The sequence below is a fragment of the Populus trichocarpa genome, chromosome 12, assembly GCF_000002775.5.
Source record: "Populus trichocarpa isolate Nisqually-1 chromosome 12, P.trichocarpa_v4.1, whole genome shotgun sequence".
NCBI classification, from domain to species: Eukaryota; Viridiplantae; Streptophyta; class Magnoliopsida; order Malpighiales; family Salicaceae; genus Populus; species Populus trichocarpa.
The window spans coordinates 8,519,048-8,545,432 of NC_037296.2; the positions used below are offsets into that span (position 1 = coordinate 8,519,048).

General features: G+C 34.8%; 1 protein-coding gene across 7 annotated transcripts; it reads left to right on the forward strand.

Annotated features, from left to right (window-relative positions):
* Nucleotides 1-1,665: 1,665 nt before the first annotated feature.
* On the forward strand, nt 1,666-7,657 carry LOC18103751 (uncharacterized). Of its 7 annotated transcripts, none has more exons than XM_024581920.2 (6): nt 1,666-1,866; nt 2,190-5,713; nt 5,862-5,910; nt 6,018-6,265; nt 6,581-6,688; nt 7,250-7,657. In XM_024581920.2, the coding sequence occupies exons 2-6, from the start codon at nt 2,205-2,207 to the stop codon at nt 7,482-7,484; spliced, it is 4,149 nt and encodes a 1,382-aa protein (XP_024437688.2). In that variant the 5' UTR covers nt 1,666-1,866; nt 2,190-2,204; the 3' UTR covers nt 7,485-7,657. The 7 variants fall into 7 exon arrangements, with proteins under 7 accessions (XP_024437688.2, XP_006376803.3, XP_024437692.2 ...); XM_006376741.3 differs by having other exon boundaries at nt 2,193-5,713; XM_024581924.2 differs by having other exon boundaries at nt 2,227-5,713.
* Nucleotides 7,658-26,385: the final 18,728 nt, after the last annotated feature.

Sequence of the window (26,385 nt, forward strand, 5' to 3'; positions counted from 1 at the left end):
ATTCATGTTTGTGTGGGCAGGATGGGAAGGTAGTGCACACGATACGCGTATTTTTCTTGAGGCTATTGACAATAGCAATATAAAATTTCCAAAACCTCCATAAGGTTGTAATTTTGAATAAATTGAAGATTTGGTAATTGAAGAAATATAACTTGTTTTTTTAGTTTTGTTAAAAATTACCATGTTGTTATTATTTGCAGGAAAATACTATTTGGTTGATGCTGGATATCCAAATGAGTATGGGTATTTGGGTCCCTACAAAGGCGAGAGGTATCACTTCTAAGAATTTAGGCGTCGTGGACAACCAAGTGGTCGGAAAGAAGTGTTTAACCGTGCACACTCATCACTACGTAACGTGATCGAGTGTTCTTTTGGGGTATGGAAACAAAGGTGGAAAATTTTGCAAAACATGCCTGCTTATCCATACAAAACACAAGTTGAGATTGTAGTTGCATCAATGGCACTACATAACTATATTAGAAGGAGATCGCAAGATGATGCGGTTTTTTCTGAGTATGATCGCAATCCCAATTTAATTCCAGATGACTTTCTACCTGATATTGTTCATCGCAATTTTGTACGCGATGGAATTGCAAATAGTTTGATGGAACAATGAAAGAGTACATTAATGTATAAGGATTTTTCATTTCGTTATGTAATCATAATTACAAAACACCTATGTTTTGCAATTATATATGTGTATATATATGTCCTTTTAAGTAATTCTAAAATCAAACCTAAAACACAAAGCATATTAACCAAACACAAGAAACTATTTTTTTCGACCACAATTTCAACCACAGTTTTAATCAAATACAAGAAACTGTTTTTTTTTTCCACCACAATTTCAACCACAGTTTTAACCAAACACAAGAAATTGTTTTTTTTTCAACTACAGTTTTAACCAAACACTGACTTTTTTTGAAATAAACCTCACAAAAAATACTTTTTATTAAACTGATTTTTTCAAACCATAACTACAAAAGCTATCACAATGCCAAACATGCTAAAGTTTTTAAAACAATGACATAAGGCAAGTGTGCCATTAAAGACAATGTCATCACCATTTTTTTTTTCTACTTGTATTTTTATTACCCTTTTCATAGTGTAATATTTTGTTTTGCATAAATTCAAAAAATAAATACTCAACAAGAAAATAAAATAAGCCAAAATGAAGTCTTTTGCATGATTCAATAAAAAAAAATAAAAATCCTAAACACTATTAAAAAAATAATCACTTCCAGACACACTAGTGTAAGACCACACATAAATCCAACATAAATAATTTATCATGATAATAAATTAAATAAAAAACGAGTAAATTATAGAATAGGAAGGGTAATTTACTCCTTTTTTTTTATTTTCGAAACCAAACAAAATCACAACCTCCGAGTTTGAACTTTGAACACCCACTCTTAACAAAACGCAATACATCAGAAAATGGGAGGGAAAGAAACAAGAAAAGCAATCGATACACTCACACCTATATCTTTGATCAAACGTTGGTGAAATGACCAATCAAGACATTGGATCGTAAAGTCCACGAAACCAAAATCGGCAAATCACAGTCAACATATGTGGGCCCACCTGATACTTTTGCCACATGGCTGATTTTACTAGCAAGACCACCCAAACTCCTCCTCTACCCTCAACAAATTCCACATGTTCACTCTTTCTTTTTCCCTGCTTAAAAAAATAAAAATAAAAAATCGCTCTCTTTTACTTAGCTCTCAGCTCTGGACACCAAACACAACATACATCTCTATCTCCCATTCGATTCAAAACCCTAAATTAAAAATAAAGAAATCTCAAGCGAATAGAGGATCGTTTCGTTTGGAGCTCAAATTGAGGCGTCAAATTGAAAACGTGAGTCCAAATTCTCTCTATAGAAACCCTAATTTTCTCACTAGGCTTTGTTATTTTGGTGGTTTAGGAATGGGCAGGCAGCTGTGTTGCTGCTTGTTTCGTTTTTTTTCTTGCTAAAAAGAGGCTATCCTGCGATTTATTTAGGTTTGATCTTTTGTGAATTTGCTGATAAAATGTGAGATTTTTAAGTTAAATTAGGTTGTTGGTAGAAAGGGTGGGAGAGTTTTTCTTTTTTCCTTTTCATTTCTGCTGGTTTATGAATTCTTTTGTACATTCATTTGCTTTGTTTTTGAGCTTTGAATGTTTGGTCCTGAATTCACTAGAAGATTTCGGTCAGAATGGATTTTAACGAGTCTCCAGTTAATTATGATTTTTTCGGAGGTCAGCAGCAGCAAATTAGCGACCAGCATCCTGGCATGCTGCAATCTTTGCCAAGACAGCAGTCTGGGATTAGTGACATGCAGCTATTACAGCAACAGCTCATGCTTAAGCAAATGCAAGAAATGCAGAGGCAGCAACAACTTCAGAAGCAACAAGAAGCTAGGAAGATGAATTCAATCAATCAGGTTTCTGCTTTTGCAAAACAGGCAGCTGCCAATCCCTCACAGGCTTTGATCAATGGCATTCCTATTCGTGAAACATCTAATTACTCATGGCAGCCTGAGCTTATGGCAGCTAACACAACCTGGCAGCAGCGAGGTTTATCTCCAGTTATGCAAGGATCCTTCAGAGGGCATGTATTTTCTCCTGAGCAGGGCCAGGGAATGCCACGCTTGATGGGTACGGTTCCACAGCAGGTCGATCAATCTCTTTATGGTGTCCCTATCTCTGCAACAAGAGTCACTCAGAGTCAGTATTCTCCTGTCCCAATGGATAAGCCCTCGATGCAGCAGATATTAGGCAGCAGTAATTCCTTAACAAGCAATCAGTATACTGGATTTCCAGAGCAGGTTAGCATGCAGGATGGAACTTTGGTTTCCAGACAGGGATATCAGGGGAAAAATATGATTGCTTCTTCTGATGGCCAGGGTATAAATACTGGATTTAATTTGGAAAGCCTGCAGCAACTGAATCCCCTGAAAAGCAATGGGCCTGTGCAAGAAATTTGCACGAGGCAATACTTGGCTGGTCCATCAGAAGCATCACAAGAGGAAACAGCGTTACAGGTTGCTCCTTCCCAGAATGTAGCTACCCTAGATCCAACTGAGGCACAGATTTTGTTTGGTCCAGATGATAATTTGTGGGATACCTTTGGCAGGGGTGCCAACATGGGTTCTGGAGGTTACAATATGTCGGATGGCACAGACTTTTTCAGTTCGTTGCCTTCTGTGCAAAGTGGGAGTTGGAGTGCTCTAATGCAATCTGCTGTAGCAGAAACTTCTAGTGGCGATACAGGCCTACAAGAAGAGTGGAGTTGTCTGAATTTTAGAAACAGTGAACCTCCAGCTGAGAATCAGCAGACTCCCTCTGTGATTGCTAGTAGCAAACAACAGTCAAATTGGGCTGATAATAGCTTGCAGTCAGCATCTTCCTTGAAGTCTCGACCCTCCCGTCTGTCTCATGAAATCAATACAGGTACGAGCTATAATAATATCCCAGGGGCTCAGCAATCTGGAGTCAATACTTCACATGAACACAGGGAGAGGTTGCAGTCTCTTTCTCCTCGTAGACATATTCAGCAGTTTCCAGAAGACGGAAGCAAGTGGTCAGATAGGAACCTGATGCAAAAAGCAGCTTTTGAAGGCAGTCATTTTCATGGAAAAGCTACCCATTCTTCTGATGCAGGGTCAAATACAAAGGGTGTTCCAGGTTCTTGGACAAATCAACGGAGCATGCCATCATATAGCTCCAATGACCAACCACTAAATAGTCCAAGTGGCTGGAACTTTATGGATTCTATACCTCCCAGCACAACTGCTGCTTTAAAAAATCAGGAAAATGAAAACTCTTTCCAAGATTCTCATAATGTTGATAAAGAAGTTCCCATTTTTGAGGTAATGGGTCACGGTGCTGGTACATGGAAGACTAATTCGATTTCTGAATTGGAGCATTCAAAATCTGCGATAGGGAACCCACAGGCCATTCCTCTAGCTTCTCCATCCCAACAGTTGCTCATTCCAGAGCGTGCCTTTCCTTCTCAGAGCCCCTCACAAGTGATTGGTTCTCTCAGTACAAATCAAGTCATTTCAAATACTGGGGAGAAGGGTCATACATTATTGGCACGTGCATCCTCTGTTCTGTCTTTACCTTTTTCATGCGATACATCTCATGGACATTTGAGGAATACTATTTCTGGCACCTCAGTGCATGCTGGCAGTAGTGCCCTAGGAAAGTTTTCTGCTGCCTTTTCCCCTGGTTTCCCTTATTCAAAAAATCATCTTCCAAATCAGGACATGCCTGATACAGGTGGACAAACAACTGCCTGTGAATCTGTTAATGAATCTTTTGATAGGTTTTCTTCTCAACCAAAACAGACGGATGAATCTTTTGAGAGAGGTCAAACTAATCAATCAGCACAACCTGACACATCCAGGCATACTACACATAATGATTTTTCCTCTTCTGCTGAGATGCCCCAGCCAAATGATGACAACCAAAACCATGCAAGAAATTCTGCTCAACAATTCCCTGTGCTGGAAACTGCACCGGCTCCTCAGCATTGTTCTTCATCACATGATGGTGTTTCTTCAAAAATCCAACCTCCTGTGTGGACAAGTGTTCCAAAACAGCTACGACCATTTGGTGCTCAGCCATTTCAGACTCCATCTGATATGTTTAAACCGAATCTTCAATCACACAAGTGTTCAGGCATAACTTTCTCTCAGCCACAGAAACTAGAAGATCAAACCATGCAAACTGGAGGGAACAGTCAAGCTGAATCTGATGAATGTTCTATGAATTCACATGGTTATGTTGGGAAAGAGCAACCAGCAAAAGAAGACCACTTGCAGCAAGTTCCACCTGAGAATAATTGGGCCCAGAAGACAAAGTGTGCTTCACATGAGAAAGAATCTGCTGTGAATCATCTTACTGAGCCTGCTTCAAATCTATCCAGTACACAGAAACAAATTGAAGCTTTTGGCCGATTTTTGAAACCCAATAATATTTTGCATCAGAGTTACTCCCTGCTGCATCAAAGGCAGGGAATGAGAAATGAAGAAGCCGATCATGCTAATAGGAGTTTGAAGAGATTTAAAAGTCCTGGTGGTTCTGTGAATGCTCATCTGGTAGCTACTCAGGGAAGTCAGCAGATTTATGAACACAATAATATGGCCAGAGATGCATCAGCAAATCATACTTCGTTTCCCCCTGGAGATTCCAAAATGCTAAGCCTTTCAGAAAAAACAGCTGATAATCAGGACATAAACGCTCCTTCAAAGGATATGCTTGCATTTGGTCGGAATGATTTTCAGAATTTTGCCAATAGCAATTCTGCAGTTTCTGTCAGAGATGAGCATTCTCAGATGAGTAATCAGATGGGTCCATCCTGGTTTGATAATTATGGAATCTTTAAAAATGAACAGATATTACCAATGCAGGATGCATGCAAAGATGTCACCATGAAGGCCTCAGAACTGCCTTTCATCGCTGGAAGACCTGATTCATCGCATGCTCATAGTTCTCTTGAGCAAGGAATTGTTGCTGCTGCTAATCAGTTTGGTATTTTCCAAAAAAGTTCTATCAGTTCATCAATAGCTTATGAGAATTTCTCTCAGTCATTGCAGCCTGATTCTGCTGACGTGAATGTGGTGGTTATGAGATCAAAGAAGCGTAAAAGTACCATATCCAAGCTTGTACCTTGGCATAAGGAAGTGACATTGGGTTCTCAAAGGTTTCAGAATCTCAGGTGGTTGGCGTAAACTATAAGTGCCTTGTCTATCTCTGTTAATGAAACCAATGCACTTTTCATATTATTTGCAGGGCGGATTGTTTGATTTATTTTATATTTTGTTTTCCCTGGTGATTATAACATGTGTAGAGTTTGTTCTTTGCAGCGCAGCAGAAGTGGAGTGGGCACTGGCAGTGAATAGATTGACTGAGAAGGTGTGCTCATAGCTAAAGCAGCTTACCAGTTATATTCATCTGTTATTTTTTCTTTCCTTTTGGGTGTTTTACAGTTTCCTCGTGTTCAAATGTATGCATTTCAACAGGTGGAAGACGAACTTGAAATGGTAGATGATGGACTGCCAGTCCATAGATCAAAGAGAAGGCTTCTATTGACTACACAACTTATGCAGATACTCCTCCACCCTCCTCTGGCATTGATTCTTTCTGCAGATGCTATTTTACATTACGAGACTGCTGCGTACTTTGTTGCCAGGTCAACACTAGGAGATGCATGCAGCACATTCTCTTGTACTGGAAGCGATACTCCTGTGCCTTCTAACAGCGGAGACCTGTAAGAATTGCTTTTATATTATCTAATATTTTTCTAGTTATTTGCTACAGTAGTAAATGTCTTGGTCTTGCAACTGTAAGGGTGCAGCTTGAGTTTTAAGAGCAGCCACTTCATGCAAAAAATGCTGAAGGATTGGGCTGTCTCTAAATTCTCACTATAGAACCTCATTTTTGTGGTCCATAATAAGGTACTGGCCGTTTTATTTTATAAACATACTTTTTACTGGAAGTAAGTTTAAATGTTTTTGGTTGGAAATATCATTGAATCCATATGATTATGAAAAAGAAATTATTTATTTTTCTTTTCTCTCCCAAGCCTGCCTGAGAAGATAAAATCATCAGAGAAGATTAGTGATCAATACTTCTCAAAAGTCATGGAAGACCTTATCAGCAGAACGAGGAAGCTGGAGAATGATTTGTTGAGGTAAATGTTAGTGTGTTTGGTGGTAATATTTGATTACTTGCTAACTTATTCTCAATTTTGTCTGTCTATGATATTTCTGATTTCAATCCTGGTATCCAATGTGTTTTAACGTATCCTTCTTCCTCTATGTGCCTACCTATTGGATTTGAATATCATTTTGAATTTCACGAATCGTGAGATCTCCTAATATTTTTTTGATTTCTCTGCTAGGAAGATGATGGCTTTTTATTGAGAAGACTGGCATGAGAATCATGTACTAAATTAAAAAAAGAGAGATGATTTGCTCAACTGGTCTAGAATGTATCCCTAGAAACAAGTGTCTGAGAGGTGCATATTGGTCATTAAAATGAGAACAATTGAGTCTGTTGGAACTTGATCATGCAGATTTAGAGTTTGCTTGCTAATGTCGATTTTATACAGGGCATGATTAGAGTTTGCTTCACCGCTCTGTCTTTCTTTCTTCTCTGGCATCATCCTTTTTGCTTGATAATTCTAATGATAGAACATATTTGTTTCAGAGATATACTCATTGGTTTTATTATTTGCCCATTGATGATGCAGATTGGAGAAAAGAGCATCAGTTTCGAACCTGAGAGTGGAATGCCAAGATCTAGAGAGGTTTTCTGTTATCAATCGCTTTGCAAAGTTCCATGGCCGTGATCGAACTGATGGGACTGAGAGCTCATCGACCTCAGATGCAGCTGCAAATGCCCACAAATCCTGTCTTCAGAGATATGTTACTGCACTACCCATGCCTAGGAATCTTCCTGACAGGGTACAATGTCTTTCACTTTGATAATTGATTAATTGATTTTCTACCTTCTTGGCTAATTTCTCCACACGCTGCGTGCTTCCCTGATTGATTTTCATCTAAGCTATATACTTGGCCCTTGCTTACCAGTGACCATGTAATGGGAATGTAGGAGGATGCAAATCGTCTCAAATAAAATGCTGTTAGATCATTTAATAGAGGCCATTGATTTCATTTTTGAGAAATATGATGTGGTCCTGAATACTTTATCGAATGTCTGGAGAGACATTAGGATTCTTATGCTGCAATTCTAGGGGAAGTTTATAAAATTGGTTGTTTTTAGGGCTAGGTTTGTAGAATGTGGTCCTTATGAGACTTATAAGTTGAAAACACAGGTCTGAAATTAAGCAACATAAAGAAAAGAGGGTAGAAAGCTACAAGCCTCACACTAGTTGATTCTAGGAATCATTTCTTGATTGAAAGCATCAATAGAAGTTCCTCTTACTGATTACAAGCGCGTGCTCGCACCCACACACCTGCACACACCCATACACAATGCTTGAGTTAGTCCTAATCATGATTAAACTTTTATTCTTGAAAAAGAAACATCAATATTTCTAGTTCAACTAGGAAAGAGATACCTACATAAGAAATCTAATCTTCCTGGAAGGCACACTACATTTCCTCAATGGCTAGGAATCATTTTGATGCAGTACAAATCTAGGGGAATGTTCGTAGTTGGCTGTTCACTAGGTTAGGTTGTAGAATATAAGATTGCAGGGATTTAGCAATTGAAAAACAGATCTGAAAGTAAGAAATTGAAGAAAAACAGAAAATAAACTTCTAGTCTCTTCATTTTCACCCTCTTGTTGTTCCAAATCGCCGATTAATCTGTATGATCGTCAAGGTATTTGTCAACTTATTTCTTTTGTTTTATTCCTGTAGATTTTTATATTCTCAGAATCCACTATAATTGCATCCTCTAAATCCATTTTTTCATATGTGATTTTTTTTCTATTAGAAAGTCTCTTTAAATTCAAACTTGATGTTGCAACAAATTCATTAATTAAGTTCAAGAAATAACCAATTTTTGTTGCAAATGATTTTCTATTATCATTCTTTTTCCTAGTCTCTGTCGCCAGCAGAAGAAGTCAAAGCCTCCCAAAAGGGAAATGAAAAAACTGCTTTTGATCTCAATCACCGTTTGGAAAAGCAATAGCCAAAACCAATGGATTGAAGAAAGCTGCCCCTCTTGAATCTCACACTAAAAGGTTTAGGACTCACTCCTAGATTTAAAGCCTTGCACTCTCACATTATTTAGCAAAAACTGCACTTTATTGAATAGATAATTCTCTCTTACATAAATTGAAAAACTACAAGCATATATATAATGCTTGAATCACTCCTAATCTTAATGGGACTTGAATTCGTATATAGGAAAACATAAGGATTCCAATATAAGAAACATAAACAAGTCGACTTATTCAAGGACTAAATAAATTAACCAAATAGGAAAATAAAATAGTAGACTCTGCTACTGAAATTCCAGCAATTCTGTAAAATTGCAGAATAGTCCCTGACCCTATTAACTCTAATGCGAGCTCTGCTGGAACTATAACAGCATTAAAAACTTAAACCAACTCCCACAAGGAGTCTTCCTCTGCTTTATCCTATCAAGTTAAGGCATGCAGCTTGAATGTCTCTCTTCTTGTCCCTTTGTAGACTTTAGGCTGTTTTCTCTCACATTCCTCTTCCCAAGAAATTTGCTGAAATTATAAATTTGCTCCATGCTTAAATCCCTAGGCTGCATTAGGTTCCCTGTCTTCTTTCTTTTTTTAGCAAATGGAGAGAATATGTGCAGTCTGGTTTAGTAATGATATTTACATAGTTGAAAATTTTAGTTGTGTTCTTGCTTAAGGCTTTGGTATTTGGTTTCTACTTTCTATTGGTGAAATAAGGATTGTTTAGAAAAAGGAGGTAAATGGATGTCGTGGTCCCAAGTCTTCAGAATCCAGTGTTACTGCAATGATGTTTCACTAATCATTTTTCCTATTATTTTGTACGAATTGGTTGGCATTTCTCTAGGATTTGTCATACATTTTTCCCCACAAGTTGACATGTTAACGCACTGAGTGGTCAATTTCACAAGGTACCTGTGATTCTCCACATTTGTCTTTCCAAATGCTTTTTTCATCCTCTGGTGAATATGCTTTTTAGCATAGTGTTCTTAATTTATTGTCAAGATTTATTCAAAAATTGTCCTCATGCGTTCTCATATACAGCAAAGATTTTGGAAATTCACGCCTGGATTGTCAATAAGCATTGTCTTGGTAGTGCTTGTTCTTCTTGAAATTTTGCTTAATGTCTGTATTCTTCTGGCGATTGTTTGTTTTTTTTTTTGTTTTTTGTTTTTTTTCAAGTTTAAGGTCGGAAAAATATATCTCAAATATCAAATCGCAAACTAATAAAATTTCTCAGTTTTCATTTTGGATTTTGTTTTCTTTAATGTGTGTCATGAGGTTATAAAATCCCTTCCATGTCAGAATATGATAGAAAGAATTCCCGAAAGAATTGATGGATAGTGGACGATTCAACATACGAGTTGGCTCAATTTTCAACAGTGAATGGTTGATTTAGAGATTGGTTCCTTTTATTGCGATTCTTTCTGTGAGTAGAATTGCCAGACCTGGTTTCCTGGCTTTGTGGTGTTTTTATTAAGTGTCAATTATATGAATATTCCTTTGGAGAATGCCCCAATTATTTGGATGGCAATATTTTAAAGTGATCATTTCGTTTGTTAAGATCTGGTGCGGATGCAGTATTTCTGTCTGTTTTTTTTTTTTTTTTCAAATAATAATAATAAATAAAGCAAAAAAGCCAAACTATGTGAATGACTCTTTAGCCTAATTATTTCTCCAGCTCTGCCTTCTAAGCACTCTCCAAAACCCACAAATCCACTTTGTTCTCAAGTATCTCATGTTGATTTCACTGTGCATCCATCCTATACTTCTCCCCACGGAGTTTTCATACTGTAGAATGTCCTAAATTGTGCGATGATATTCACAAAAGAGGTTAGCACATTAACACTCAAACTCTGTTAAACTAACTCTTTTCTTGCAATTTCTGAAGTCTTCACTTTGTTATCTCTGATTGGTGAAGTTTTTTGTAAATTACAGAAAATGAAATCAATTCAACTATTAAACAACTTAAATCCAAACTAGTTGAATTGGATTTATCTCCAAATCTAGAACCATTAAACCAATAATCAAATATTTGCAAAATATAATTGAAATAACCATAATAAGTTCATTATATAGATTGCAGTTTAATAATAAAAAATCAAAAAGATGTTTACAAGGAATTGATGCTTCGATTGATTTAACTATATTAAAATTCAAAAGTTGAAAAGGAAAATGAAAGAAATAACTCTAGAAGAGCTCCAATACTTGTTTTCCTAGGAGTCATCATTACAGAGAGATGTGATAGAAACCAATTTAAGACCGTTTGCTTTCTCTACCGCCTCGTGATCTTCTTCTTCCTCTTTAAGTTTAGAAAAGTTCAAAAAATACATTATCAATCAATTTAATATTAAAAAAATCAATTAAGAAAAACAAAAAACAACTTGAGTCAACTAAAATTAACTCATCAAATCTGTAATCCAAGTCATGAGATAAGGATAACCTTATAGAAAAGTAGATCAAAACAAATTACAAAGCATAATTCTCAATTAAATCAACATTGAAGGATGAGATTGAGAAAAAAAAAATCAATTATATATATAAAAAAACTTAAGTCAATCAAGTTAACCCATCAAACCCGCGGTTTGGGTCATTAGTTTAGGATAACCTCATAAAAAGTAAATTGAAAAAAATTATGAAGTCTAATCCTCGATAATTTAATATTGAATGATGAAATTAAAATTGAAAAAAAAACATATATTAGAAAAAAATAAAAGAAAAATAATTATTCTTAAAAATAGTTATGAATAAAAACCCTTCTCCTTTAGTTTTTTTTTTGTTAATGATAATCCCATATAAAGTAAATCAAAATAAATTACTAAGCTCAATTTCTAATAAATTCAATGTTAAATAATGAAATTGAAAAAAATAAATTAAAAAAAGACCCGAGAAAATGACCTGAGTCAACTCAGGTTAACTTGCCAAATTCATGATCTGAGTTATAAGACTGAAATATCCCAATAGAAAAAAGATTGAAACAAATTATGAAACTTAATTCTCAATCAACCTAATATTGAAATATAAAATTGAAAAACAAAATTGATTAAAAAACAAAAAACTCAAGTCAACCAGAATTAACTCGCCAAACTTATGACCTGAATCATGAGATAAAGATAATCTCATAGAAAGTAGAACGAAATAAATCATGAAGTTTAATTCTCAATTAACCCAATGTTTAAGGATGAAATTAAGAAGAAAAAAAAGTCAATTAGAAAAAGAAAAAAAAAACTCGAGTTAACTGAATTAACATGTCAAGCTCGTGGTCCGAGTCATGAGTTTAGGATAACCTTATAAAAAATAAATTAAAAAAAATTATGAAGTCCAATCCTCAATAAATAAATTGAAATTGAATATATATATATATATATATATATATATATATATATATATATATATATATATATATATATATATATATGAAAAGAAGAAGAAGAAAAATACTATTTCAATAAATAATGTTTCATGATAAACACTTTCTCTTTTAGTTTTTTTTTTAATTTTACCATTAAAAAAATAAGAAATCAAATGTCAATGTTTTTGGTAGACAGGCTACGATTGATTAATGCATGAGGAGGGGGGTGTTTTAATGGGACAAGAGGGTTTTAATGGTGAAATCAAAACATCAATTTGTATAGTATAGAAGAAGTTGTACTTGGAAAGGAAAATAATTTATGAAATATGATGGATTTACATGTCATATGAGTGATATTATATACGAGTGGATTTTTGTTTCATTCAAATTGAAAAATCATATTGATCTAGGATATAAACCTATTTCTAAAAAAATGAAGAAATAGTGAAAAAATAACTAAGTTATAAAAAAGTCAGGGTACTTTTTTCAAACAAAAATTAAAAATATTATGCATAATAAAGTAGTCAATGGATCAAATGTAAAGAGACACACTTTTGCATACGGTGATTATTTAAAATTAAGGACTTTATACATTGTAAATCAAAATTTAAATTAAATATAACAAACTTTAATTAAAAATTCATATTAAGTCTATATCTATTTTGCAAAACATAATTTTCTAATTTTTTGAAAAATATTTTCATGAAAAACAAGTTATTTTTTTAATGTTTGGATTGAGCATTGCTATCCTTAGTCGTTTACGCCCTTAAATAGATTTTAAGTATTTCATATTCATGAACCCAAAACCTTAGCGTCTAGTTAGAGAAGATCTCACATACTTAAATGTATTTCTAAATTGACTTACTGGTGTCTTAAGACCCTTTTTAGATGGATGTCCATATATTAGTAGATACTAGTTAAAATGACATGCTTATTTGTGCAAATTCAGTTCAGTTACACTTCAAAACATCTTAAATAGGAAATACTAGACTCGGGTCTGCATTTTCTTCATGTAAAAAATGATGTTTATATGATGCAAGCGTGTTTTAAAGAAATAAAAAAAATTGATGGATCAATGCATTTTATTTTTATAGCCTAAGTCCATGTTTAAAAGGGGCAAAGACAAGGTGATAACCCATCATATCTAGGCTTGGTAGAATCCTAGGCCTAGATGACGTGAGTTTGGCTTGCTTCCAAGGCCAACAACCTTGAATTCAGCTACGTGGCGAGTCTAAGTACATATGGATCTGATGAAATTCCAGACCTAACATCATTGGGTGTAGCTATAAGCTGAGCCTAAGTACATTAGGTTCTGGCAAGCTGTCAAACCTAATGTCCTTAGGATTAGCTACGTGCTGAGCCCAAACAGACTTGTGTCTGGTAAGCTGTCAGACCCAACATCTTTGGATTCAGCTGCAAGCTAAACCCGAGTACATATGAGTCTAACGAGTGGCTAGACCCAATACCTATATGTTTAACTATGCACTAAGCCCAAACAAATATGAGTCTGGCAAGCTGTCAGACCCAATATTCTTAGGTTCAGCTGTGTGCTAAGCCTAGGAACTTATGAGTCTAGAGAGCTTCTAAACCCAACGTCTTGAGTTTAGCTATGCGTTAAGCCCAAATAAATGTAGGTTTGGCGAGCTGCTAAACCTAATATCCTTGGGTTCAAATATGTGTTGAGCCTAAATGCATATGTATCCGACGAGCTGCTAAAATCCAACATCATTGAGTTCAGCTACACGCTAAGCCCAAATAGACTTAGGTTTAGCGGGCAGCTAGACTCAACATTATTAGGTTCAACTACGTGTTGAGCCAAAGTATGCATGAGTCTTGTAAGATGCCAGACCTAATAACCTTAGGTCAGCTACACACTAAGCCCATACAGACATGAGTTTGGTGAGTAGCTATGCCCAACATCTTTGGGTTTAGTTATGTGCTGAGCTCAAATATATATGTGTTTGGTGCGCTGTTAGACCCAATATCTTTGGGTTCAGCTACGTGCTTCCAAACAGGCGTGGGTATGATAAGCTACTAGACCTAACATCATTGGGATTAGTTATGCGTAGAGCCTAAACAAACATGAGTTTAACAAGTTGTTAGACCCATCACCCTTGGGCTTGGCATTATTCCAAGTCCAAGTGGGTATGGGCTTTATGATTATTATGAGGCCTTGTTTGTTTATTTTTATAGCTTTTAACATAAAATATTAAAAGTCAAGAATATTATCTCTCTACACCTACAAGTGTATAAAAGTCTTTAAAGGGCCTACCATATTTCCATCAACATTAATATTGTGTAAATGATATCTATCCCTCATTAATATTATGTAAGAGATATTTATCTCTTGGATTTAACAAACATGGGTTTAACAAGTTGTCAGACCCATCACTCTTGGGCTTGGCATTATTCCAAGTCCAAATGGGTATGGGCTTTATGATTATTATGAGGCCTTGTTTGTTTATTTTCATAGCTTTTAACATAAAATATTAAAAGTCAAGAATATCATCTCTCTACACTCATAAGTGTGTAAAAGTCTTTAAGGGCTTACTATATTTCCATTAACATTAATATTGTGTAAATGATATCTATCCTTCATTAATATTGTGTAAAAGATATTTATCCCTTGTTAATATTATGTAAGGGATAATTATCCCTCATTAATGCTATCAGAAGAAAATAGTTCCCCAACTTCTCTATTTAAGTAACATGACAAGGTTCAATGACTATATATACCCCTTAACCACTCAAGTAAAGGGTTCACAATTTATGCTTTTTAAGTTTCATACTTTTATTCTCAGAGCATTTTACCATACAAAAACTAGAATAAACACACTAGTTCTTAGAATTTAAACTTATTTTCTTATTTATTACAATCTCTTACTAAAAGTCACTGACTTTTATCATTGGAGGGTCCCTAGACCCCACCCACCAAAAGAGATTGAGGTCAACCTGAGGTAGCGTGATAAACAGGTGACCTGGATAATGACTCTAAACAAGTATTTGATCCTTTTTAAACCCAATGTTAAATGGGTCATCTCCTAAACCAATCACCATGATACATTTCTTCAAAAACTAATACAAATCATGGGAGTAGGATGAACTTTGTTATTTGACATGACATTGAAAAAATCTCAAGTTTTTGAAAAGAAAAAGTAAATCTTGCAAAAATTTTGTTAGGGAAAACACCTTAAAATAAAATCCAAAGTGTGTGTCACGAGTACTTGAAAAAGAACACGAAAAACAACGTTGTTATAAGACAAAGAGTTTTTAATTCATTCTCAATTAGGAAAAATATAATAGCATTTGTCATGGCCTAAATACTCATAAAAAAAGAAAGCTACGAAGGCATCTTGACACTCAAGATTTGAAAGTAACTCACACGAACTTGCTTAAGTAAACCGGGAAGGTGAGCCAGCAAGAGAGACCACTTAAGAAATTACAACCCTCGATAATAAAAAAAAAGATCGTGAAGAAAAAAAGGGGGGCTATACCTTGAAAAGCATGCATTGCATATGATTTAACCTCAACTTTGAAATAGTGTTGGTGTAGGATCCGCCAATCAAGAGGAAATGCAGTGAAATCTGCATGGGTGAACGAAAGCCGAGAAATGACAAAGACATCTCACTCATAGGGTGTGACTAACTAAGACGGTAAGACAAGACACTCATTTTAAGAGTTTATCTTTAGAGGTTATTTTTGTTTTGAAATTTTATTTTAGAAAAGTTTTGGTAGGATCCGATGTAAATTTGAAAAGGGTAAGTCACTCATAAAAATAGACTAATTTTTTAGTTTTAAAATGAGCAGGTTACCCGTGAAAATAGATCAATTTCAAGAAAGAGCATGAATGCTTGCTAAAATTCTTTTTGGAATTTAAAAAGGGTAAATCGCCCGTGAAAATAGACCAAAGCTTTTGAATTTCAAAATGGGTAGGTTGTCCATGAAAATAGATCAATTTTAAGGAAGTGTTGACGTTTATTGAAATTTTTTTTGGAGTTTAAAAAGGGTAAGTCGCTCGTGAAAATAAACCAAAACCTTTGAATTTTAAAATGGGCATGTCACCCATAAAAATAGACCAATTTCAAGTAAGTATGAACACTTGCTGAAATTTTTTTTGGAATTTCAAAATAGGCAGTCGCCTTTGAGAATAAACCAATTTTTTTTAAAACTTTCAAAAGAAATAGGTCACCCATGATAATAAGAGCATTCTCTGTTAAAAAAACAAAGTCTTTGCATGGGTAGGTCACCCATCAAGTCAGACATACACTATTTCTTTACAAGCTTACTATGCAAAACATTGACGAAATTTTGCTTCGTAAGCATTGTAAATAGAGGGCATCTATTGTTACCTATTTTTTACCACATATAAATAATAATAAAAAGAAGATATACATGAAGAAAGGCTAGAAGATTGCCTAAGGTTGGTGGTAGAAGACCAAGATGACAAATGAAAAGGCTGGAGGACCAAAATAAACAAAATCAACAAAATTGGCAACCCAATTTTGATTGATAAAGGTCCCAATTGGTGAAAATATTCATATTTGGGGTAAAGAAATGCAAATTTAGATGATTAAGGACTCAATGTGAATTTTGCAAGGCTTAATTAATTTTATCAAGGACTTGATTGCAAGGAAAATAAGTTTTTGAAGTCTAGGGACTTAAGTCATTTTTTAGAGGTTTAAAGTGGACGAATCAAGGGCTTAATTGTAATAATATTAAAGTTTGATGGGCAATTAGAGACATGATTGAAGAAATCCGAAATAAAAAACCAAACTGAAAAAGATGCGTAATTGTAGGGGCTAAAATTGACCAAATCAAGGGTCAAATTGAAAGGAATTGAAATTTTAGTGGTCAATTAAGGCTGAAATTGAACAAATTGAAAACCACAGACTCTTTTGTAAAACACTTTCAAATAAAAGGATCAAATAAGAATTTCTAAAGGTGAAATTGCAAGGATTAAAAGGATTTCGAGTCAATTAGATGCATGTGCCACAATTAGAAGAAAAGAGACTGAATTGATTTTTGATAAAAATCAATTAAGAGCCTTAATTTTTAGGGTTTTTAATTTACAACATCTATAAGGTAAATTTAAAGGAAGAAAGACACCCAATCTATTTAGTACTTACTAGGTTGGATTCTCGGGCTGCACTGCGAGCTAAGTCAAAAGTCAATTATTGTGTAAAAAATACATATGGGCGCCATTAATTGTTTTCGCATACGATGAAAAATTTGAAATGTGAATTTAAAGCTTGACCCTTTGTTAGATAAAATTAATTGACTATTATATACGCTAATAAATGCAAAAAAAGATTTTGTTTGGCTCTTTCGACTCAACATGCTAAGAGATAAATTAGTCATCCTATTTAAATGGTGACCTGACTATAAAATGTTTTTTTTTATTGTCACTGTTGTTTTAATCTTTATGTAACCCTATCAAGCTTAAATGTGAAACATTGGACTATCCAAGGAAAATAAATTAGGGAATAAAATAAAAAGACGATGACATATTGTATTGACCCAAGTTAACTCATGAAATTTAGGATCTAGATAATGGATGTCATAACCCATTTTTGGGTTATTCCCTAAATTCACCTTTTTTTTCTTTCAAAATAAAAATTAAAAAATAAAATAAAGACTTGCAACTTGGAAAGCAGGTTGGGGTGGATTTTAAACATATAGGAAAATCAAGCTGTAATTTTGGATGAAATTTGAAGCCTAATTGTACCCCATTATACCAACGACTGAAGAAACATTGTAGATTGAAGGTCAAATTAAATGATTATTGGACGAATATGCATAAAAATTAAGTCCAAGGACAATTAAAATTTTAATAGGCTAATTTAATTTAATCATGGGCCAAATTAATGTTAATTATGTTTGTGAATTAATTTGGGTCCAATTGAAGGATTTAATTAGGTGTAAGGACTTAATTATACTTTAACTTGGTTAAATTAATTTTATTAAGGGCTTAATTGGTGAAAAAATAAGTTTAGGAGCCCAATTTGGGCTTAATTCAAAAGATTGGAATTTTAAGAGATCAAATTTAATTTTTGTCAAGTCAATTGATTGAAATTAAGGGCAAATTACAATAAAATCAAAGTTTTGGGGTCAATTAGGGGTTAAATTGAAGAAATTCACAGCTAATGACCATGTTGTAAAAGGCGCCGAACTTTGAGGACTCAATTGATTGAAATCAAGGGTGAAATTGAAGAAAATTAAAAGTTTAATGGTCAAGTGAGAGTCAAATTTTATAAATCTAAGACTATGGACTAATATCAAATAGGCACTGAAATTTGGGGCTGATATTGTAATTTGGTAGGGGCAAAATTGCATTAAATCAAAAGTTTAAGGTTAATTAGGGGTGATTGAAAGTAATTAAAAGACATTGGATCAAATTGAATTTTGGCCAAAATCTCTAATTTAAGGTCCAAAATAGAGCCCTTTTTTAATAATAATAAAAAATAGACGACGCGTTATCTGGTTACTGTTCATTATCTTCTTTTTTTGACCCGAAAAAGCTGCCTGAGTGGATACTTTTAAGGGGCATTTAATGCTTCACCTCTCAATCAAACCGGACAAACTATACACCACCATGATGGTCTGACTTTTACTACACCTTAGAGTAGGTCACGCCGACCAATTGTCCCTATAGTCACTGAGGCATTGCCCCAAAGTGGCCAACTTGACCAGCCTTTAACAACCAATTTTGATAGTTTATAATGGCAACTTTGAATTAATGATTGAGATCATTCTGGGTAGAATCAATGGTCAATATTTGACACCAATAAAGAGAAAATGTCCCTCTTCCACCCCTATAAATAAGGGTGGATTTTATGGCTTGAGGAGGAGGATATTTGGGTCTAAAGTTGGCAACAAATCACCCCCTAATTTTTCAGCTATCAGTTTCTTCCTCATTTCTCTCTCCACTGCATGTTCAACCACCACAACCTTCACCCACGCTGTGATCGAAGGCGACTTAACCTTGTCTGCTAACCCATCCCTTCACCGGAGACAGGAACCATTGCTGCCAATCTTTCCTTCTCCCTTTCCAACGCATACTTCTTCTTCCTGCCCCTAAGAACCTAGCCACTACCTTAGCACTGCCGTGAGCCATTAACCCTTCCACCATCCTCAACCATACCAATGACAACAATCACGACCCCTGAGTCAGGTGAGCTCCTTCTTCTCCTTCCTCCTCCTCCTTCTTTTTCGCCCCCCCACCATTGTCTCCTGTATGCAGAACAATAATTTGTTCTACATGTAAGGGGGAATAATTAAACCCCCTTGAGTTTGGGTTGGACCCGTGTAAGCCCAGCCCAAATGGCTAGGCCAGGTCCAGTCCAAACCCAAAAAAAGGACAGATATGTTAGGCTGACATCGACCCAACCTTTTTTAGGCTGACATCGGCCCAACCCCTTTTTGGGCCAAAATCGACCTAACACTTTTGGGCCAATTCAGCCCAACCAGACTCGGCTCACTCCGTATAGCTGGACCGACCCAACCCATGTATTTAATAATAATATAATATTAATATTATAATATTATATAATAAAAAAACAGAAAATTTTAAAAAAATCAAAAGTCTTTTAAGAAAAATTATGATTTTCTCGTATGTTTTTCTACCAATTTTGCATAATATCATGCTGTATATTTACACTGTAAGATATAGATTTGGTATTAAAATACCCGATTTCCTTGAAAATGTTTCTAATTTTTTTTTAAAAAATCCAAAAACATATCAAAACTTTTTTTTTAATTAGTTTCCTCTTTCAAAAAACAAACAAAAATAAAAAATATTTTGTTTTCAAGCATACAGCTAAATCCTAAAGGTTTTCCAAGCATGTTTTTATAAAAAAATAAAAAAGCAGTTGTCTCATATTTTAAAAAAATACAAAAAATGGATATCATAACTAGTTTATGATTATTCATTAGGATTCGACCAAAATTTCAAAAACCCTTCATCAATCATTTTGTTCACTTTATATTAGGGTTTAGATGTAGATTTTAATAGTTGGGGGTGTAAAACTACATAGTACAGTACACCTTCAGGTATTAAAGATGCAAAATAAATGTGCAATGCTAAAATTCAGACTTTAGAATGATTATGATTTAAACCGATAAGATAGAGATTCTCTCACGAAGAGAGATCTACCTTGAACTGTAGACGAGACCAACAAATAAAAATTTGACATAGAAAAACAATCTAACAACAATGCAACTTACATTAGGTATGGTGCACTAGGGGTGATATATCTTTTCTTTACACAACCAGTCCTTTACCCAAACTCTCATAGACCATAGGGTTCCTAGTAACCATAATACTAGGTGACGACTTCTGAACCTTAATCATAAATTTATGATTAAATCCAAAACCCTCTCCTTCCCTACAATACCATTTCAGCGCGCCAGCCCGACGTCGTCCCATGACAATGGATACGACCATAATGAGCAACCTAATTGGAAATTCTTTTTTTTTTCTTGTTCTCCTTCCCTTATTTTCTCCCCAGTTAGACCTTATATGGGTCTTAATTGGCCTTGGGTTGGATGAAATATAGGACTAAATTAAAAAGATATAAAAGATTGGGGAACAAAATTCTTTAAAAATTCCATATTACTTTGACCTAAGTCAACTTGGATTAACCTGTGAAATTCATGATCCAGGTCATGGACATAACCACAATAAGGTAACTTGGTTGACAATATGCCTATTTCTTTTCTCATCCCTTATTTTCTCCCTAGTTGGGCTTTAATTGGGCCTTAATTAGACTCAAGTACGATGAAATATGGGACTAAGTTGATGAGTTATTAAAGAATTAGGGATCAAATAAAAAACTATATAAAGTATGGGATTAAATTGAAATGGAATAAAAGGATAAGGAGAAAAATTGTTTGGCACGTGCAATATACACACCGTCTTGTAAGGAAGCCATTATGTTGAGGTGGCACTTGTGGCCTACAAATGTATTACAAGAGAATAATTGTTTACAAGAGAAAAGGAAAGGATTAGATAAATTCGCGGGATTAGCTAAATGAGCTCCTATAATTGTGGATCAACAAAATGCATATAAGAAAAGTCCTAGATTAAAGCTGATGATCTTCAACATCCCTTGCAAGCAGAATGTCGGGTTGGGACTGATATGGAGCTTGAATCGGAAAAATTAAAAGAGAGGTCTAGGCATATTTTTGGTTAAGATATCAACAACTTGTAAGTGAGAAGGAACATACTGTGTGCGAAGTTTACCAGCGATATCAAGTACATGAAAAAAGTGGTAATCTAACTCAACATGTTTGGCTCTCTTATGAGAAACAGGGTTGGAGCTTAAAAAAATTGGAAAATTGGAGGGAAGATATGGGTTGAGCCTGAGAGGTACCTAAAATGAGAAGGTAATTTTCATCAAATTGAGCATGTCGAGTGATATATATCCTAGATGTAGAGGGGTCAAGACAACGAAACCCTTTATAAAAAGTCATGTATCCCATTAAAATGCAACGAATACTTCGAGGGGAAAATTGATTAGGCATATAATCACGTAAACATGGATAAACATGACAACCAAAAGGATGAAAGTTTTCATAATTGGGAGGAGAACCTTATAGAAGTTCAAAAGGGGACTTACCTCCGAGAAGTGGTGTGGGCAATCAGTTGATGATGTAAGCGGCAATGTTAAAGGCGTCAACCTAGAAGCGAGGAGAAGTGTGAGAATGAAAAGTAGCGCCAAACCAGTTTCAGTCACATGACGATGTTGTCTTTCAGTGTGACCATTTTAGGCAGGAGTGTATGGGCAAGATAGTTGATGATGAATGCCCGAGGTACGAAGATGAGTTTTAAAGCAGTTGCTAGTAAATTCTGCACCACTATCACTTTGAAAAATTTTGATGCGAGAAGAATATTGATTTTCAATAAATTTTTGAAATTGAATAAAGGTAGCATAGAAGTCAGATTTCAATTTCAAAGGATAAAGCCAAGTAAGGCGAGAATAATCATCAATAAATAAAACATAGTAGTTATGAACCAAATTAGATTTTACGGGTGAAGGACCCCATATATCATAATGAATTAGATCTAACACATTTGGCGACCTATGTTCATTATGAAAATAAGGCAAACGATGATTTTTCATAAGTTGACATGTATCACATAACTTAGGAGATGACAACAAGGATAAAGTTGTCCTTTTTTATTTAATAAAGAAAAAACAGAATGATTCACATGTTCAAGGTGTGCATGCCATAAATCATATGAAGCATGAAGATATTTATTTTTAAGGACAAAAATAAATGCAGAATTTCCGCGCTCTAGCACATATAAGCCTCTATCACGTTTACCAGTTGCCCCCACCTTTCCCGTTTGGTAATTCTGAACAGTGAAAACATTATTAGCAAAGGTAACTGATAAAGGAAAATCATTTGTTAATTTACTAATGGATAATTTTTTTAGTAAGGTGAGAAACAACTAAAACATTTAACAATTGAAGATTTGAGGAAGGGGAAAGATTTCCCGTGTGGGTAATGGGTAAGGACACACCATTCCCTACAATTACACAATCCTTACTCGTGTAGGCTGTGGTTTGCTCTAAATTTGAGTGGTCTGGAGTCATGTAAGCCGAAGCCTCTATATCCAAGAACCAGTCAGATTCTGCAAGGTATGTTGTGGGTTCATGCCTATCATAACACTACTTACATCGGTCTGCATAGTGTCCTTCAAGACGGCAGATTTGGCAGCGTGGTGGACGACGACCTTGGTTGGTGTGGGATGACTCTATTCATGACTGGGAGAGTCACTATTGGACCCATGTCCACAACCACATTTGTGGCGAAAGGAGCTACCTCCACGATGAGAAGAGGTCTTGTTGGCAGTGAATGCTGCAACTGAGGACGCCAGAGTCTCAACAAATTTTTGAAAAATTTCAAAACTCTCTACTTCAGAGACGAGGTCAGAGAAGCAGGGGAGAAGGGTTTGTGCCATATGGCCAGTTAAGAAATTGGAGAAATCGAGCTCAATACCACGAAAAAACTAGTGAACTTTATTTATTTCATCAATTGGGCGACCTATTGCATGAAGCTGATCACATAAAGCTTTGAATGCATGGGCATAGGTAGTGACTGGATGGGTGCCACGCTTCATCAATTATATATCATCTTTGAGATGAATTTCATGGTCCTTGGAGCGGTGGCTGAAGGTGTTTTCCACGACGGTCTATACCTCACAAGATGTGGAGAGGCTGATAACTTCAACCATTGACTCCTTTATGAGGGAGGAGAGAAGGAGATTGATGAGGTGTTGGTCAGTTGCTTTTCATGCCAAATGATTGTTGCTTGGTGTCTGGGAGGTAGGGGGGTCGAATGGGGTGGTGACACAAGGGTGCCATCCACATGACCCAACAGACCTTGACTTTCAAGAAAGGGAAAAAGTTTACTCTTCCATAAGAGATAGTTGAAGGAGGAGAGTTTGATTGTAACCATATGAATCATGGTGTTGAAGGGAAGAAGGATGAGAGAGGAATCAGAAGAATTGAAGGCCATTAAGAATCGTGAGATGTTAATCTAATTGAGGCTCTGATACCAAGATGTGATTTATATTATTTTCTAACACACCCCCTCAAGTGAAAATCATTTGGGCTTGAAACTTGCACGGGCCCACACTACCTTGTGTTTAATTATTATCATATAAATGAGGATGATGAGATTTGAACTCGTGACCGCTTGATCATTAAGGCTCTGATACCATGTCAAAGAACTATCTCAACCCAATAACTTAAGCTGTTACGTGAGGTCCTAAGATATGATTTATATTATTCTCTAACATATCCCTTCAAGTGAAAGCCCTTTAGACTTGAAACGTGTACATGCTCACATTACCTTGTGCTTAATTTTTATCAAATAAATAAGGTGGTGAGATTCATAATTCTATGATGGGTTATAAAGATGTTCTATTTGGGTTGAGGAGATGAAGTGTCTCGACTGGAAAGGACAAGATAAAAATGGAGCTTGTAGTGATAAATGGTATTCGATCTTGGTGGTTGCCAAGAGTAGGTAGGCTGCAAAGGTGAGTGAGAGAGGTAGCTAGTTGTGATAGCTAGGTTTTGGTCCCAAAAAAATAGCAGAGGTGATTTGATTGTTAATGGTGTGGAGAGAGGGGAGTCTTGACAGTGGAAAAGGTTGATTTTTGTGAATTAATGAAAGAACTACCCTTTGTTTTAATGTATATCTGATTCTGGGTTTTAAGGATGAGTTATTTCTTGCTTTTGTTACATTTTTTATTTGGGTTTTGATCGTTTTTGCTTGTATGAAATTGACAATCTTTTCTCCTTCTTATATGTAAGTTTAATCATTGCCATTTTGTTGACAGCAAACTTTGATACTGTTCCCCTTTTGTCAACTTCTGAATGCGTAGTTCATTATAGTCTAGGTTTGTGATGTTTGTCCATGTGACAAATTCTTTGTATACTATAGAGTTTGCATTTCAGTTGAAAGATCTCTTGCTTCTTGTCATTTAACAATACCTTTTCAGCTTCAATTAATGAAAGATCTTGTTTTTAGTTGTTTAGGTTTCAAAACTAGACAAAACATAAGTATCTGGCATATTGGAGTTCCCCCTCTATGCTTTATGCATTCATTATTTAACTCACGGTTGTAGCTCTGATACCATGTCATAGAACCATTTTAACCTAAAAGCTTAAACTGTTAGGTAAGGTTGTTGAAGATCATCAACTTTAATCTAGGACTTTCCATATATGCATTTTGTTGATCCATAATCATAGGAGCTCATTTAGCTAATCCCACTTATGTAGTTAATCCCTTTCTTTTCTCTTGTAGACAATTATTCTCTTGTAATACATTATACAAACAACAAATGTATATAAATACAAGAACACTCACCACTAGAATGTATGACAGTTTCAAATATTCTTATGGTATCAGAGCCTTGATGACAAAACGGTCACGAGTTCGAATCTCATCATCCCTATTTATTTGATAAAAATTAAGCACAAGGTATAATGTGGGCCTGTGTAAGTTTTAAGCCCAAAAGATTTTTACTTGAGGGAATGTGTTAGAGAATAATATAAATCATATCTTGAGACCTCACTTAATAGCTTAAGCTTTTGGGTTTAATTGGTTCTTTGATAGATATGATATGGTATTAGGAGTTGATTGGTTAAGGATTTACTCACCAATCATGTTTTGACTTTATTAAAACGAAGTTGGGATTCAAAAAGGGTGGAAGAATGATTAAATTAAAAAAGATTTATGAAAGAAGTAAAACTGCAAACAATTATAGAATCAAAAGCACACAAGAGCTTGAAACAAGAAGTATATGGTTTTATTGGATAATTCTTTTTCATAGAGGCATTTGAAGAACTAAAACATATTGTATAGAACTCAGAAGTGAAAGCTTTGTTATAAGAATATAAGGAAGTATTTACAAAACCAAAACCCTTTCACCTACAAGAAACATGATCTCAGGATTCCTCTAATACTTGGAGTTAAGTTAGTCAATATTAGACCTTACAAAAGCTTCTTTATGCACAAGGAAGATATAGAAAAGTTGATGAAAAAATATTATAGAATGAGATTATTTAACATAGTTACAACCTATTTGCTTCTCTTATGTTATTGGTTAAAAAGATGGATAAAACCTGAAGGTTTTGTGTTGATTATAGACAACTTAATAACTTGATTGTCAAGAATAAATTTCTCATTCCACTAATTAATGACTTGGTGGATGAATTACATGGCTCTTAATACTTTTTCAAAGTTAGATATAAGGTTTAGATATCACTAGGTTATAATGTATAAATAAAATATAGAGAAAATAACTTTTAAAACTCATTATAGGCACTATGAGTTTAAGGTAAATGCCCTTTGGCTTAAGTGGTGCGCTAACCACATTTCAAACCATATTTTTTAAAACGTTTATATTGGTATTCTTTAATGATATTCTGATATATAGTTATACTTTAAATCTACATATAAATTATTTAATGGTAGTATTAAAAATATTGAAGGATAATCAACTGTTTGCAAAACAATAAAAATGTTCTTTTAATGAGCAATAGGTTGGGTATTTGAGGCATATAATTTCATCAAAATGTGTAGCTAACAATCCAAGAAAGATAAAAGTTGTGAATAAATGACCCATTCCATATTCAGTTAAAGAGTTTAAAGGCTTACTAGGATTGATAGGCTATTATAAAAAATTAATCAAGGGATTTGGGATCATTAACAAGCCCTTGACTTCAATTAAGGAAATAAAATTTTAGTTAGAGTGATAGGGATCAAGAGGCTTTTTAAAAGCTAAAAGAAGCATCATATAAAGTTCTGGTATTAACATTATCAAATTTCAACATAATTTTTA